The sequence below is a fragment of the Gossypium raimondii genome, chromosome 11, assembly GCF_025698545.1.
Source record: "Gossypium raimondii isolate GPD5lz chromosome 11, ASM2569854v1, whole genome shotgun sequence".
Lineage (NCBI taxonomy): Eukaryota > Viridiplantae > Streptophyta > Magnoliopsida > Malvales > Malvaceae > Gossypium > Gossypium raimondii.
The window spans coordinates 61,930,928-61,944,315 of NC_068575.1; the positions used below are offsets into that span (position 1 = coordinate 61,930,928).

The 13,388-nt window shown below is 31.3% G+C and overlaps 2 protein-coding genes across 2 annotated transcripts; both read left to right on the forward strand.

Moving 5' to 3' along the window:
• The first annotated feature begins 3,704 nt into the window (after positions 1-3,704).
• On the forward strand, positions 3,705-6,862 carry LOC105801844 (rab GTPase-activating protein 22). Its single transcript, XM_012633164.2, has 5 exons — positions 3,705-4,330; positions 4,840-4,975; positions 5,051-5,100; positions 5,304-5,357; positions 5,468-6,862. The coding sequence occupies exons 1-5, from the start codon at positions 4,173-4,175 to the stop codon at positions 6,711-6,713; spliced, it is 1,644 nt and encodes a 547-aa protein (XP_012488618.1). The 5' UTR covers positions 3,705-4,172; the 3' UTR covers positions 6,714-6,862.
• A 3,004-nt stretch (positions 6,863-9,866) lies between these two features.
• On the forward strand, positions 9,867-12,817 carry LOC105801845 (uncharacterized). The gene is made up of 8 exons (XM_012633166.2): positions 9,867-10,154; positions 10,752-10,896; positions 10,976-11,144; positions 11,248-11,518; positions 11,627-11,892; positions 11,966-12,181; positions 12,258-12,360; positions 12,467-12,817. Exons 1-8 carry the CDS (start codon positions 10,004-10,006, stop codon positions 12,526-12,528), a joined length of 1,383 nt encoding a protein of 460 aa, XP_012488620.1. The 5' UTR covers positions 9,867-10,003; the 3' UTR covers positions 12,529-12,817.
• Positions 12,818-13,388: the final 571 nt, after the last annotated feature.

Consider the following 13,388-nt stretch of genomic DNA (forward strand, 5'->3'; position numbering starts at 1 on the left):
GCTTTTTTTGGCCCGAGCCTAACATGGTCCGAAATTGTAAGTAAAAAAATTGTTGTTTTTTTCTGTTTTGCTACTATTTTCTTGTTGTTTGCTCACTGTTTTGCTATTATTTTACTATTATGTTGCTAGTATTTTGTTGTTATTATTTGGATATTATATAACTCTTGTTTTTATTAATTTTGTTACTATTTAGAGGCATTTACTTGTTAATTTAGATATATTTTAGTGTTATTTAGTATAAATATATCTTTTTAATTTATTTTCAATTTGTTGAGATACATATATTTTAATATTTTTAGTATTTTTATTTATTATATATTTTAAATATATATAAAATAATATAAAAATTAATATGAAAAATCGATTGAGTTCAAATTTTGATATTTTTATTTAAGTTAAAATTAGACAAAATTTTAAAATTATTTCTCAAGCCTAGCGAATCCAATCATAACAAATAAGTCTAAACTTTTAATTGAATCCGACTCAAATCCAACCCGATCCATATATACCTCTAATCATAATATACCTCCTATGAACTAAATTAAGACAAATGTTTTTTTTTTAACAATTAAAATTGCGGTAATACCACTTTGTTTGATGGATCAAAAGTATTTCTTTTCCTTTAAAATTTTAATCATGTGGATTGACACCCACGATTAGGACAAAATCATGATCAATGTCTAAATCAGATTGATTTAGACTAGAAATTTGACCAATTTCATAACCATAAAAAAGGGGGTGACTTTTACTTTCCTCAATCTTGATGACTTTATTTTTCTTTAAACTAAAGTATTTTTTATATATAAACATTTTCTATAATAATATCAATTTCCAAGTTTGAACTTCAACGTGTCTTTGATATTACTGTCAACAGTGTGTAGAATATAATTACCTTCACCCTCTACTAACTTCAATTCTACGCCAATTTCCTTTTTTAACAAATCAAAAGCTAACCCAACACTTCATTCATTGGAGGGTGTCTAAAATTTGTGTAGAAAATATCTACGAAAAATGTTTTTTTAAATATTTTTTAATATTTGTTTTATAAAAAATAATTTAAGGAAATAATTTTTCTATAAATTGATTTTTCCATTTGAAAAGCATAAATTATCTCTCTAAAATTAAATTTATTTACGAAGAATTTTATTTTATATAAGAACATTTTACAAAATGATTTTAAAAATTGTATCAAATGATACAAAATCATTCAAACGCAGTAAAACATCAATTTTTTAAAATACCAATCCATTATTCGAAAATTATATTCAGCGAAATAAACATAATTCAAATAATAATAAAAACTTTAAAATTTTGATGCATGTAAATGCGTAGAAAATTAAATTTGTAGATTATATTACATATTAAATTTAGGTTTATGTGCAATTTTAAATTTTTCATAAAAGTTTACACATATATGTTTATGCCATTTTAATTATACCCTTAATTAATTTGTATACTGTTTATATTATATAAGTATTTGTCTTTTCTCTTAAAAATTTCCCTGCTTTCCAAATTTGCCACATACATTAGGTTACAGATTAAATATTTATTTGTCAAAATTTCCTTCAGTGTTTTTATTTATTTCATTGCCTAAAATTAAATTTATTTAAGTTAGATGATATTTAGGTAAAATTTTCCAAATATTAATAACTTTGACATTTGAATGTACTACAAATGTTTAGAAAAGAAGTTCACTGTCAATTTTTCCAACCACCTTGACAATATTTTTATTTATTTTTAAATTATATGTATTTGTATGTTTTTTTATAATTGTGTTTAACATATTTATTTTTACAAAAAGCTTCATATTTTATATTTTATAAATAATAATTAATAATATTTATGTTAATTAGGACTTAATATTCTTTATTCATAATGTATTAGTGTTTATTTTTATTTTTCTTTCATTAATTTTATTATTATCTTGTATTATATATTCCAAATTTATTTGAAAGTTTCATCGTTATAAAGATAATACAATTACAAGTTCACATTCAACCAATAAATAATGTAGAATCGAATTAGAAACGAAGTTAAAATTTTATTTGGAGGTCGAGATAAGATTATAAATTTTCTCGTGCCAAGATAAAAAATACTAAAAATAAATTATTTATATTTTAGATAAGCCAAAATTTCATTTTTCTTTAAAAATACTTAAATTTAATGTTTTGCTTTGCAGAGTACCCAAACCATTACATTTAATGTGTTTCAAATATAAAACGTGTGACTTATGTTTGTAATTAATAAACATTTCTATTAAAATATTTCACACCTAATTTTGTTTATTATTCACATACATACATGTAATGTGAACAGTTAAAAAGGATAAAAAATCAATTAGGTAAAAAGCACTCTTTTGTTGACTGTTGGATGGAAGGTTGTGAATGTAATTATTTGCATTGATAATTTGCTTTTATGGCTAAATTAGCTCAATATATCGAAAAAAGAGAGTATTTTTTTAATTTATAAAAATAGGTTATTTTTAGAGAGTGTGTGAAAATACGTCTAATTAGACAAATTTTGTAAACAATAGTGTAAAAGCGCTTTTTTTTACTTATTGAAAAACGTGTTCAGTTAGATATGTTTTAACACTTCTTCAGAAAACAACCTATTTCCTTAAATTTTAAAAAACGACCTATTTGACCAATTAGCTCTTATTTTCAACATATTTTGCTAATTTAGCTTGCTTTTAATATATAAATATTTTTTAAATTTTAAACAATTTAAAAATATCATATATTTTATTTTTATTTTGAATTTTAATAAAATCATTATGAATAAATATGATTTTTTAAAAAAACTACATTGTTAAATGTTATGTTTTGTTTTGTGTATGTGTTTAAAAGCTTTAAAATTATAATTATTTAAAATTATAATTATTTAGGAATAATATTTAATTCATTGTGTGCGGATATAAATATCATGTATCATATTAAATAATAATATGATATATTGTCATTAAATAAAACTAAAATATTGCAGAATATTTATAAATAAGTACTAATAATATTTTTAAATATCAATTAATTATTACTATTAGAATAAATATCAATAAATATCAAAAACTCTTGAATTTAGGAATTAAGATATTTGGTTTAGGATGTTAACATTAAAGTTAGGGTTTAAGGTGCGAAGCTTAAACTTTAGGATTTGAGTGTTTATTTATAATTAGTTAATTTAATTATATTCAAATAAAATTATTAATATTTATTTATAAGTCTTTCCTTATTTTCATTTTTCCAATGAAATATCATTATTAATTGATAATGTATAAAATTTATGCACTAACGACAAATCAAATATCTTTAAAATTCTTTTAAATTGGAAGAAATATGCGCTCAAAATCATGTCCTATTCATTGTTACAATAACAACTGTACCAATTAAGTAAGACTAAATTGACCCTATTCTTTTTACTAAAAGAGTAAGTAATAAATGTGTAAAAGTACCATAAAATCTCTATTTTATTAAAAATAGACAAATTAATTTTTATCGTCAAAGAAATAAATGAATATGTAACTATTAATTTACTTATTTAAAAGTAAAAACACAAAATGCAAGTGATTATGTGGTAATAAAGGGAGAATTAATTGTTATTTGTTACATATATTTGTAATTTAAGTTCTGATTTGTTGTTGAAATTAATGTCAATAGAAAAACACTAAAATAAAGAAATAATGGAGAGATTAGAAATAATGAGCTTCTCTTAAGGTCAATCTGCAAGTCTTTCACTTTGAAAACCCTCTCTCTCTCTAAAAATTCGATAGAGCAGAGAGAGTCTAGAGGGAGAGACTAAAGGAAAGGGGGGCAGCTTAAGCTTCTCTCTTTGTTTTGGGCTTTCCTTTACATTAAAACTTCCATGGTACCTTCAAGCAACAACAACGGTCAGACCGTAATCCACCACTTCGGCGGCGGTGGAGACGGCGGATTCTGGTCGGATTTGGCGAAACCTCCTTCTAAAACTGATTTCTCCGTCACTGCCATTGCCGGTAACGCTTTCTTCGCTACCGTTTTTTACACCAGTACTAGGTGAGAAAAAAAAAGGAAATGAAAAACTGATCCATCGTTGAATGCTAAAGAAAAATTAAAATAAAATCTCAGAAAACCCTAGTAAGGACACGTAGTGAGAGTAGTTGATTAAATAGGAAAAAAAATAAAATCAAATCGTAATAGATGAAAGCTCTTAGACGAAGTCAGACTTCGTCTTCATCTTCGAACTCGCCTTCATCGTCATCTTCTTCGTCGTCTTCGTCATCGTCGTGGACTTATTTACGTTCGGTTCTTTTCGTTGTTACTTCTTCTTCACCGGCTGCCTGTTCTTCCGCTGATAGGTAAGTCCTCTTCCTCTTTTTTTTTCGTTAAACGCTTGATCTCTCGTTAGATTCTCGTTTCAGATCTCGATCTCCACTTGTTTGCTTTGCGTACATTTAGATTCTTTGCTTGTTTATTTCGAAATACTAGCATTTACTTTGCTTTACTTATTTGATGGATCAGTGTTAATGTTCCTTGCCAAATTTGTTCGTCGACTATTTCTACTTTTAGATTTGCTTCAATCTGGTAGTATATTTTTGAATATGAAGACTCAAAATCATATGGAACAGAGACATTTTTTTGAGAAAATATTTATTTTATGATAACTCAGATTCTCTTAATAGAGAAAATCAAATTAACATTTTTAAATTGAAAAATTGGAATAATAGAGAATCTATTTGTTGGTAAGTGCTAAGATATTTGCTCTTGGGATTTTGATTTTTCGCCCTCTATGTTGATATGTCACAGTTGTTTTCACATTATCAGTAGCTTCTCATTTCCCATTTGTAAATTTAACCTCTATTTTCAGTGGTAGACTCAAATCACCTTGGTCTCGCCGGAGAAAGAAACATGCCCTTTCACCTCAGCAGTGGAGAAGTTTGTTTAACCCCGATGGTAGACTCCGGGATGGCGGGATCAAGTTCTTGAAAAAAGTTCGCAGTAGGGTGAGTTACGGGGACCTCTAACCTATTCATTTTTCTTGCAATTTTAATGCTTAATCTTGTAAACCACTGATGCAGGGTGTTGATCCCGGAATTAGGGCTGAGGTCTGGCCATTTCTTCTGGGAGTGTAAGTATACTGAACCTGTGTGTTTACGATTGTATCTTATTGTTGTTGCTGCTGGTTCTATGGTTGTTCTTTTACTCCATCACGCCAAGACATCATGAAAAGTTTCTACTTTTCCATGGATAACAGTTGTCTTGGGGCATGTGGACAGTTAATCATGTTAGCTACCTTTTATGATGACATTGTTTCCTTTTTGTCTACTACAGTTATGACTTAAACAGTTCTGAAGAAGAACGAGATGCTGTTAGAACTCAGAAAAGGTAAAAAAAAAAAAAATACCACTAAACCCTTTTAGCTGTAAAAGTTGATTGTTACTGAGAATTTACTTCTTTGATTCATTTCTTCACTTTTTGTCAATCTATTAATGCAGGAAGGAATATGAAAAACTTCGAAGAGAGTGCTCCCAACTCCCAAAACCCAGCACCAGGAGTTTTAATTTGACTGAAATTGGTGGAACTTGTCAAAATGGAGACAGTGAAAGTCTTAATCAGGAGACAGACACATCTAGCTCTGAAGAGGGGGTTAGTGCCCGAGAATCTCTGTCTAGCGAGGAAAGGAACCCAAATGCTGACTACTCAGATGAACCATCCAATACTTTAATGGAAGGAGATGATAGTTCAAGAAGAACAACAAATGCTGATGTATCGGCACTGAACAGCGAGTCATCAGATTCCGACTCATCTGAAGACCCTGAAGTGATTCAGGGTTCTACCTTTCTGGATGGCGAGGAGGAGAATGATACTGATGTGCCTTTGAAAAGGAAATTTTCTCCCTCTACCAATGAATGGCTATCAAAACTACATGCAACTGAAGATTTTTCCACCTGGCAGCGAATCATTCGTTTAGACGCCATTCGTGCCAATACTGAATGGATGCCATACTCTGTTTCTCAGGCTGCAGTATCAGATCGGAGGGCACGCCGTTTAGCTAAGGCTGTTGGATTAAAGGATTATGATCACCTGGAGCCTTACGTAATTTTCCATGCTGCACGTTTGGTTACTATCCTTGAAGCTTATGCGCTTTACGATCCCGAAATTGGCTACTGCCAGGGCATGAGTGATCTTCTTTCTCCAATAATTTCAGTCATCCCAGATGATTATGAAGCTTTTTGGTGCTTTGTAGGTTTCATGAAGAAAGCTCGACATAATTTTAGGCTTGATGAGGTGGGGATCAGAAGGCAACTTAATATTGTTTCCAAGATAATCAAATGTAAGGACTCTCACCTCTACCGGCATCTGGCGAAGCTCAAAGCCGAGGATTGCTTTTTTGTTTATAGAATGGTGGTGGTACTGTTTAGAAGGGAATTGACATTCGAACAGACAATTTGCCTCTGGGAGGTGATGTGGGCAGATCAGGCAGCCATTAGGGCTGGGATCGGGAAGTCCGCCTGGAGTAGGATAAGACAAAGAGCACCCCCTACAGACGATCTATTACTTTATGCCATTGCAGCTTCGGTGTTGCAGAAGAGGAAATTGATCATTGAGAATTATGGCAGCACAGATGACATTATAACAGAGTGCAATAGCATGTCGGGCCAACTCGATGTATGGAAACTCCTAAACGATGCACACGATTTGGTGGTAACTCTTCACGACAAGATAGAATCAACCTTTTGACTGTTACCGATAAATTTATGTGCTTCGAGTTCTTTTTTGGACCTCAGTGCTGTTAGTATTTCAATCCTCCTGCTGAGATTTTTTTTTTTTGCTTCAAAGCCAGTTGCAATTGCTTATTTAACAGATAATATGAAGACCATTATTACCTACACGAGATGTTACGTGAACCCCATGCTTTTTAGCGGTAGATTTGGATTTCATTCTGTGTTGATTTATATTAACGGTGAACTCCAGTGTTTTATCGGGATCGCAAGGTATTTGCCATGGCGGAATGTAGGTTTGTTTAGTCGAAACAGTGTTTGAATCGATCTTTGCCTATGTATTTCTCTTGTGGAATCACTGTGCCCCACCTCTTCGACGCTGCTGATGGCATTCTTCCCATGATTCGGTAGCGGAAAACACCACAATCTAACTTACCGAATTCCGGGTTGAAACCTAGCTAAGGAATCAAAACTTAGTTAAAGAATCAGACATGAAAACTATCGTAGAAGCAGCAAAACTCTATCGCCACGGGATGATCATCCATGACTATATTATCTATAAAACAAACCTATGAAATACTAAAAAAAATCGATAAAATGTTTTAAGAAACTTCGGTTCCAGATTTTTAATTCTTTTAAGATATTAAACTGTTTTCATAAGAATTTCGAAGCTATTCTAACCAATGAAAAGCTTCAGTCGAACCATGATTTATGCATATCACTATCAGATAGTCGATTAATTCAAGCACGAAGAAGTCACATTTTACACGGATTTATGCCTATATATATATATATATATATATATATATATGTATATAACATCCACTTCATCAAAATAGCTGCGGTTTTCACTCTAAAAAGACAGTATGATATAATTTGAAATTTATTTAATATGAAATGTTTATATATTTATACCAATGTAAAATTAAAATGGTTTTAACAATTCAATTGTTCACTTTATTAAGATATTTATGCTCATTAGAATCGATCCAGTATGTGATTCTATTGATATAAAATATTATCTAAATTTATCTTTATATCTTTAAAATTTTATAATTAAAATTTAAACAAATTTTATTTCTTTTGAATATTAAAACGAATTATTTGAATAAACTTACACAAATCAAACTCAAACTTTAAAATCTAATCTCCAACCTACCCGACATATGAACACTTGAAAGCAAATCAAATGGTGTATATTTGACTGGCAAACATATAAATTCTTTATCTTTTTAGAATTTTCCAAAACCGGCTATTCGGTACAATATCTGGGGGCACCTCCCACCCACCAATATGTTACCATCATTATTGGAACCCAATGGAAGTGTAATAATTGTAAATATGCGATAAGTTTTTTTTAATAATTTTTTTATAAATTTAGAGTTTAGTTTTTATATTTTTATTTTTAAAATTTAATTCTCTTATTTTTAGATTTTAAAATTTAGATCCAATTCTTAAAGTTGTTATTTTCTTTTGTTAAATTTGTTAGTGCGATATTTTAAAAATATATAAAAAGTACTCATTTGGTAGCCATATAACTAAAAAACGATATTATAATTAACCTAAATTTAACAAAATAAATTTATTATTTATTGAATATGATTGATGGATTTTCATATGATTTTAATACGTGATTGGACAATAGTAAAAATAAAATTAACCTAATTGCTTGGAGGGTAAAATAACATCTAGTCCTTGATTTGAAAACTTTTTTTATATTTATTTTTGATTTTTTTCAGTCCACATTAATTTCGGAATTTGACAATTTTTTTCAATTTGGTCCATAAACTTGAATTTTGTCAAGGTATGATGATGTGACACCTTGAGACTATGCCCCATCATCATCTATTTCTAAAAAAAATATAAATTTTAATAATTTTCAGATAATGTGATACAATTTTAGAATATTAAATCGTCACTCTAGAACAGAATTCAAGTTTTAGAACTAAATTAAAAGAAATGCAAAACTTCGAAACTAGTAAGGACATAAAACAAGTTTAGGGATCAATATGATTGTTGAATTCAGAAACTAAATGTTGCTGTTATCTCTTACTTTAATGACAACAACTTGGGACCTAATAATAATGTTGTTAAAATGAATATATAAATTTAGATTAAATTTAAAATTTCAGTATAATATAGGGACTAAAGACAAAATTAGAGCCAGTTTCATGACAAATGCGTTCACCATATGAACCACCGACACCTCGGCTATAGTACTGGTCATACCGGGCAACCTAGGTCCCGCCACGTGTACAGTTCAGAAAAAAACCTTCCACCAAATGGATCCAATTGTAGAAAAAACCGCGTCCTTCACGGTTTCCGTCGTCTGTTACTCGTCCCCACCATATCTCCAACACCCCTCCGCTATTACCCTATCGTACCCCGTGAAACTGACCCCACTGTTCTTCTCGATTAAGTCAAAGGTACAACTATTTAAATGAAAGTGATAATATAATTTTTAGCCCTGAACTTTTGATACTTGTATTTTTTTTTGTCCATTTTAACACTTGAACTTGACAATTAGTCAATTAGGTCTATTTTGGTCCTGAACTTGAAAAATATAAAAAATTTGATGATGTGACACTACTTGAAAATTTAAAATTTTATATAAATTTTCAAGTGATATGTGATACAATCTTATTATGCCTCATTCAATGTTTTAATAATCGAATCGGTGGTTGAATAGGCCAGATCACTGATTCTTGGTTCGACCGGTTTGATTGCTGAAACAATAATAATTAAATAATTAATTAAAATTTTATCAAATTCTAAAAAAATAGAATGTAATTAAACCGGTTCAACCTATTCAACGATCTATTTTTGTTTCGGTTTTCAATTTTTATCAATTTTAAGCAGTTTTTGAGTTTTTTAGTTCAATCCCTTTGTTCTGACCGTTATATCGATCAGTTCTCGATCAGTTCAATTTAGTCCTGTTCCAATAACACTAGTTATATCATCAAATATTACCAAAAACCAAGTTGAGGAATCAAAATAAATCTAGTTATCACCTTTATGACAAAAAAAAAGTATAAATATTAAAATAAACCTAATTTTCAGGGATCAAGAATTATATTATCCTAAATGAAAATGCACCAAATACTAAAAAGCAAAGGGTCTGGCAGGGGATTAAAACCCAATTTAATGCACTAAAATATGAACCCACACTGTGCAGAAAGGACTTATATATGGCTTCACACTTCGCGGCTTTACATTAAGTCTCCCATCGTCTCTCCCGAGAAGTAAACAGAAAAGGGAAGAATTTTGGTGACCGGTGATTCGTGAGTATTGTAAACAGCTGCAGCAGCAATGGAGCTGTTCTACTTCGTGGTGTTCGGGGCATTGGGAGCGGTGGTGGCAGCATTAGAGCTAAGCAAGAACAGCAAAGATCGAATCAACACATCCTCTGCTTTCAATTCCTTCAAGAACAATTATCTTGTCGTTTATTCTCTCATGATGGGTAACTAAGTTAACTCCCTTAACTTTATTATACCCAGATCTGATTTTCCGTTTCTATCGTTTTAGATCTTTTTTTATATTAACTTGGATCTGATCTAATGCTGTCGATCTGGGTTTCGTAGTCTGATTCTGGGTTTTTTTTGTGTGTGGGGGGGGGGTGATATGATAATGTTTTTGTTTAAATGAGAATTTTGAAAAAAAATATAGAAGAACTTAATTAAAATTTTCAAAAAATTAGGGGGACCAAATTAAAAATTTCAAGGGAAAAATGAAAAGTTTCAAAATTGGGGGGCAAGGCCCCCTCTGTCTCCATTACGGTCTGCCACTGGTTCTTTTGTTGTGTTGGAGATAAGTCGCTATTGCTTGGTTTCGTGGTTCTATTTGGTTGATGATGGTTTGTCCAATTTTGGTTTGAGTTTAGTACCCACACGGCACCTTATATAATCTAACCCCGAGTCACAAATTCATAATTAGCGGTTAATCTAGCTCTAAGTACTAGTCTTCAATGACATTGTTGTTCGATCCATGTAATTCGCGATCTTAAACGCGTTACTTCTTCTGATTCTGTTTTGATAAATGGTTGTTTATGTGTAAATAGCTGGAGACTGGCTGCAGGGTCCGTATGTTTACTATCTTTACAGTACATATGGGTTCGGAAAAGGTGAAATTGGACAACTTTTTATTGCCGGTTTTGGGTCCTCTATGTTGTTCGGGACAATTGTCGGATCTTTAGCAGACAAACAGTAAGTTTTTTTTATTTTGCATTCTGTAGAAGACATATATTTGTCTTAAGCTGACAATTCTTACATTTGTTCCATTCAGGGGCCGAAGGAGGGCGTGTGTTACTTACTGCATAACTTACATACTTAGTTGCATAACGAAACATTCTCCTCAATACAAAATTTTGATGGTAGGTCGGGTTTTGGGAGGTATTGCCACTTCTCTTCTCTTTTCGGCATTCGAGTCATGGCTTGTTGCAGAACATAATAAAGTGAGTCGTCACTTCCTTGCTCTTTACTCTTCGATGCATATCAAGCTAGATTTACGGTTTATGTTATTCTTGACGAGTCTGTTTTTGCTTTGAATCTTTGCAGAGGGGCTTCGAGCAACAATGGTTATCTTTAACATTTTCGAAGGCAATATTTCTTGGTAATGGTCTTGTTGCCATTTTGGCTGGGTTGTTTGGAAACGTGCTGGTCGATTCATTATCCCTTGGACCTGTGGCTCCTTTTGATGCTGCTGCAATCTTTCTTGCCATTGGGATGGCCATTATTTTATCATCATGGACTGAAAATTTCGGAGATCCTTCAGAAAATAAGGACTTGCTGACCCAGTTCAGGGGCGCTGCTGTAGCAATAGCTTCGGGTAGAGTTCAATATTTACTTTAAAACTCGATCATTGATTGATTACCATCTCTGATGCCTCGTGACTTTTTAACGCTCATCCTTATTTGTTTTCTTCCGTGCGTTGCAGATGAAAAAATTGCTTTGCTGGGTGCCATACAGTCTCTGTTTGAAGGTTCAATGTACACATTCGTGTTCCTTTGGACACCTGCTTTGAGCCCCAACGACGAAGAGATCCCTCACGGTTTCATATTCGCCACTTTCATGTTGGCTTCGATGTTGGGAAGCTCCCTTGCATCTCGTTTGATGGCTCGATCATCACCTAGAGTAGAAAGCTACATGCAAATCGTTTTTGTGATTTCCTCAGCCTCTCTCACGCTTCCGATTATAACCAATGTACGTTCCAACATCTCATACTCTCTCTTACTCGTTCTTTGACCGGGCTCCTAACTAGATGAATTTACAACAGTTCTTGGTAGCACCTTCGAAAGTGAAAGGCGAAAGCATCTCATTCGCAGGTTGTCTTCAACTTCTTGGTTTCTGTACTTTTGAAGCTTGCGTAGGGATATTCTGGCCATCCATTATGAAAATGAGATCCCAATACATCCCGGAGGAGGCTCGGAGCACCATCATGAACTTTTTCCGCATTCCTCTCAACATCTTCGTCTGCATTGTGCTATACAATGTATGTTAAATACTCAAATCACATACCATAAGACACATTATTAACTCCGTTATTAATCCCGTTTTTGCCTCTGAAGGTCGACGCATTCCCCATCACCGTTATGTTTGGTATGTGCTCGATTTTCCTCCTTGTTGCATCCATCTTGCAAAGACGGCTGATGGCAATTTCAGACAAACCAAGTAACATACATTCTACCAAATCAAACATCTATCATTTTTCTGGTCGCTCGATCCATCTCCGGTTTTCTAACAACATCTTTTCTGGTTTTTTTTCTTTCTTTATCAGAGATGGAAAATTGGACAGCAATGAAGGAAAGGGACCCTGAAGCTGAAGCATTAAATGATTGAAAAAGGCAACCAAGGATTGAATTGAAAGCAACAGCATAATTCATTGGGGTTATATTTTATGTTTGATTCTTACAGTAGTGAAAGTAAATGTGGGTTAAAATAGGTTACTTTGAGTATTTATGATTTGTTTATGGTGCTGTCTGTTAATCAGCACCAATAGTTAACCCTTTATGAAATATCCCACTTTTTCTTTTTCCTTTTTTTATGAGAATTATTATTATTCTTTTCCAAAAACTGGGCTATAATTTGTTTTAGTTTTTCCTCCATATAATATGTTTCTCTTTAGTAATGGAATTGCTCAGATATATATATTATGAAAATTTTAATATTAAATTTAAATTTATAAAAGATTTTATTTGTTTCTTAAAATCTTTTAAATAATTTTATTAAATAAATGGATATGATTTAAATAATCAAGATATTGTAAACATCTGTTTAGAACTTTTTTAAATAAAGAAAAAGTGTCTTGAGCTTTGGGTAGCTATGTACTTTTGTTTTATATTTAAATTATTATTTTTATAATAGATCAAAATTTTCTGAGTTTTCAATTTTAAATATAAATTGTAAATAATATATTTTCAATGCAAACCATTTTAAAAAAAACTTTAAAGCGCACTAATTGTCAGATTAGCTTATATCTAATCTAAAATATGTTCTTTTACTTGTTGATGGGTATTGATCTACTGTACCAATTGTTGAATTGTCGCTCACAGCTCATTAGTTAAACTTTTTATCTAAAAAAAATAAAAACTTTCAAATAGTTCAATAACTACTTTATAGCTTTTTGAAGTTAGGTGACTAAAAATTAAATTTACTAATAATTTAGTGAATTTAAATGTAATTTACACAAAAATCATTTT

Coding starts and splice junctions, on each gene's coding strand:
- LOC105801844 (XM_012633164.2), top strand. CDS start 4,173: ATGAAAGCTCTTAGACGAAGTCAGACTTCGTCTTCATCTTCGAACTCG. Junction 4,331..4,839: donor GCCTGTTCTTCCGCTGATAG/GTAAGTCCTCTT, acceptor CTCTATTTTCAG/TGGTAGACTCAAATCACCTT. Junction 5,358..5,467: donor GCTGTTAGAACTCAGAAAAG/GTAAAAAAAAAA, acceptor CTATTAATGCAG/GAAGGAATATGAAAAACTTC.
- LOC105801845 (XM_012633166.2), top strand. CDS start 10,004: ATGGAGCTGTTCTACTTCGTGGTGTTCGGGGCATTGGGAGCGGTGGTG. Junction 11,893..11,965: donor CGCTTCCGATTATAACCAAT/GTACGTTCCAAC, acceptor AATTTACAACAG/TTCTTGGTAGCACCTTCGAA. Junction 12,361..12,466: donor GGCAATTTCAGACAAACCAA/GTAACATACATT, acceptor TTTCTTTATCAG/AGATGGAAAATTGGACAGCA.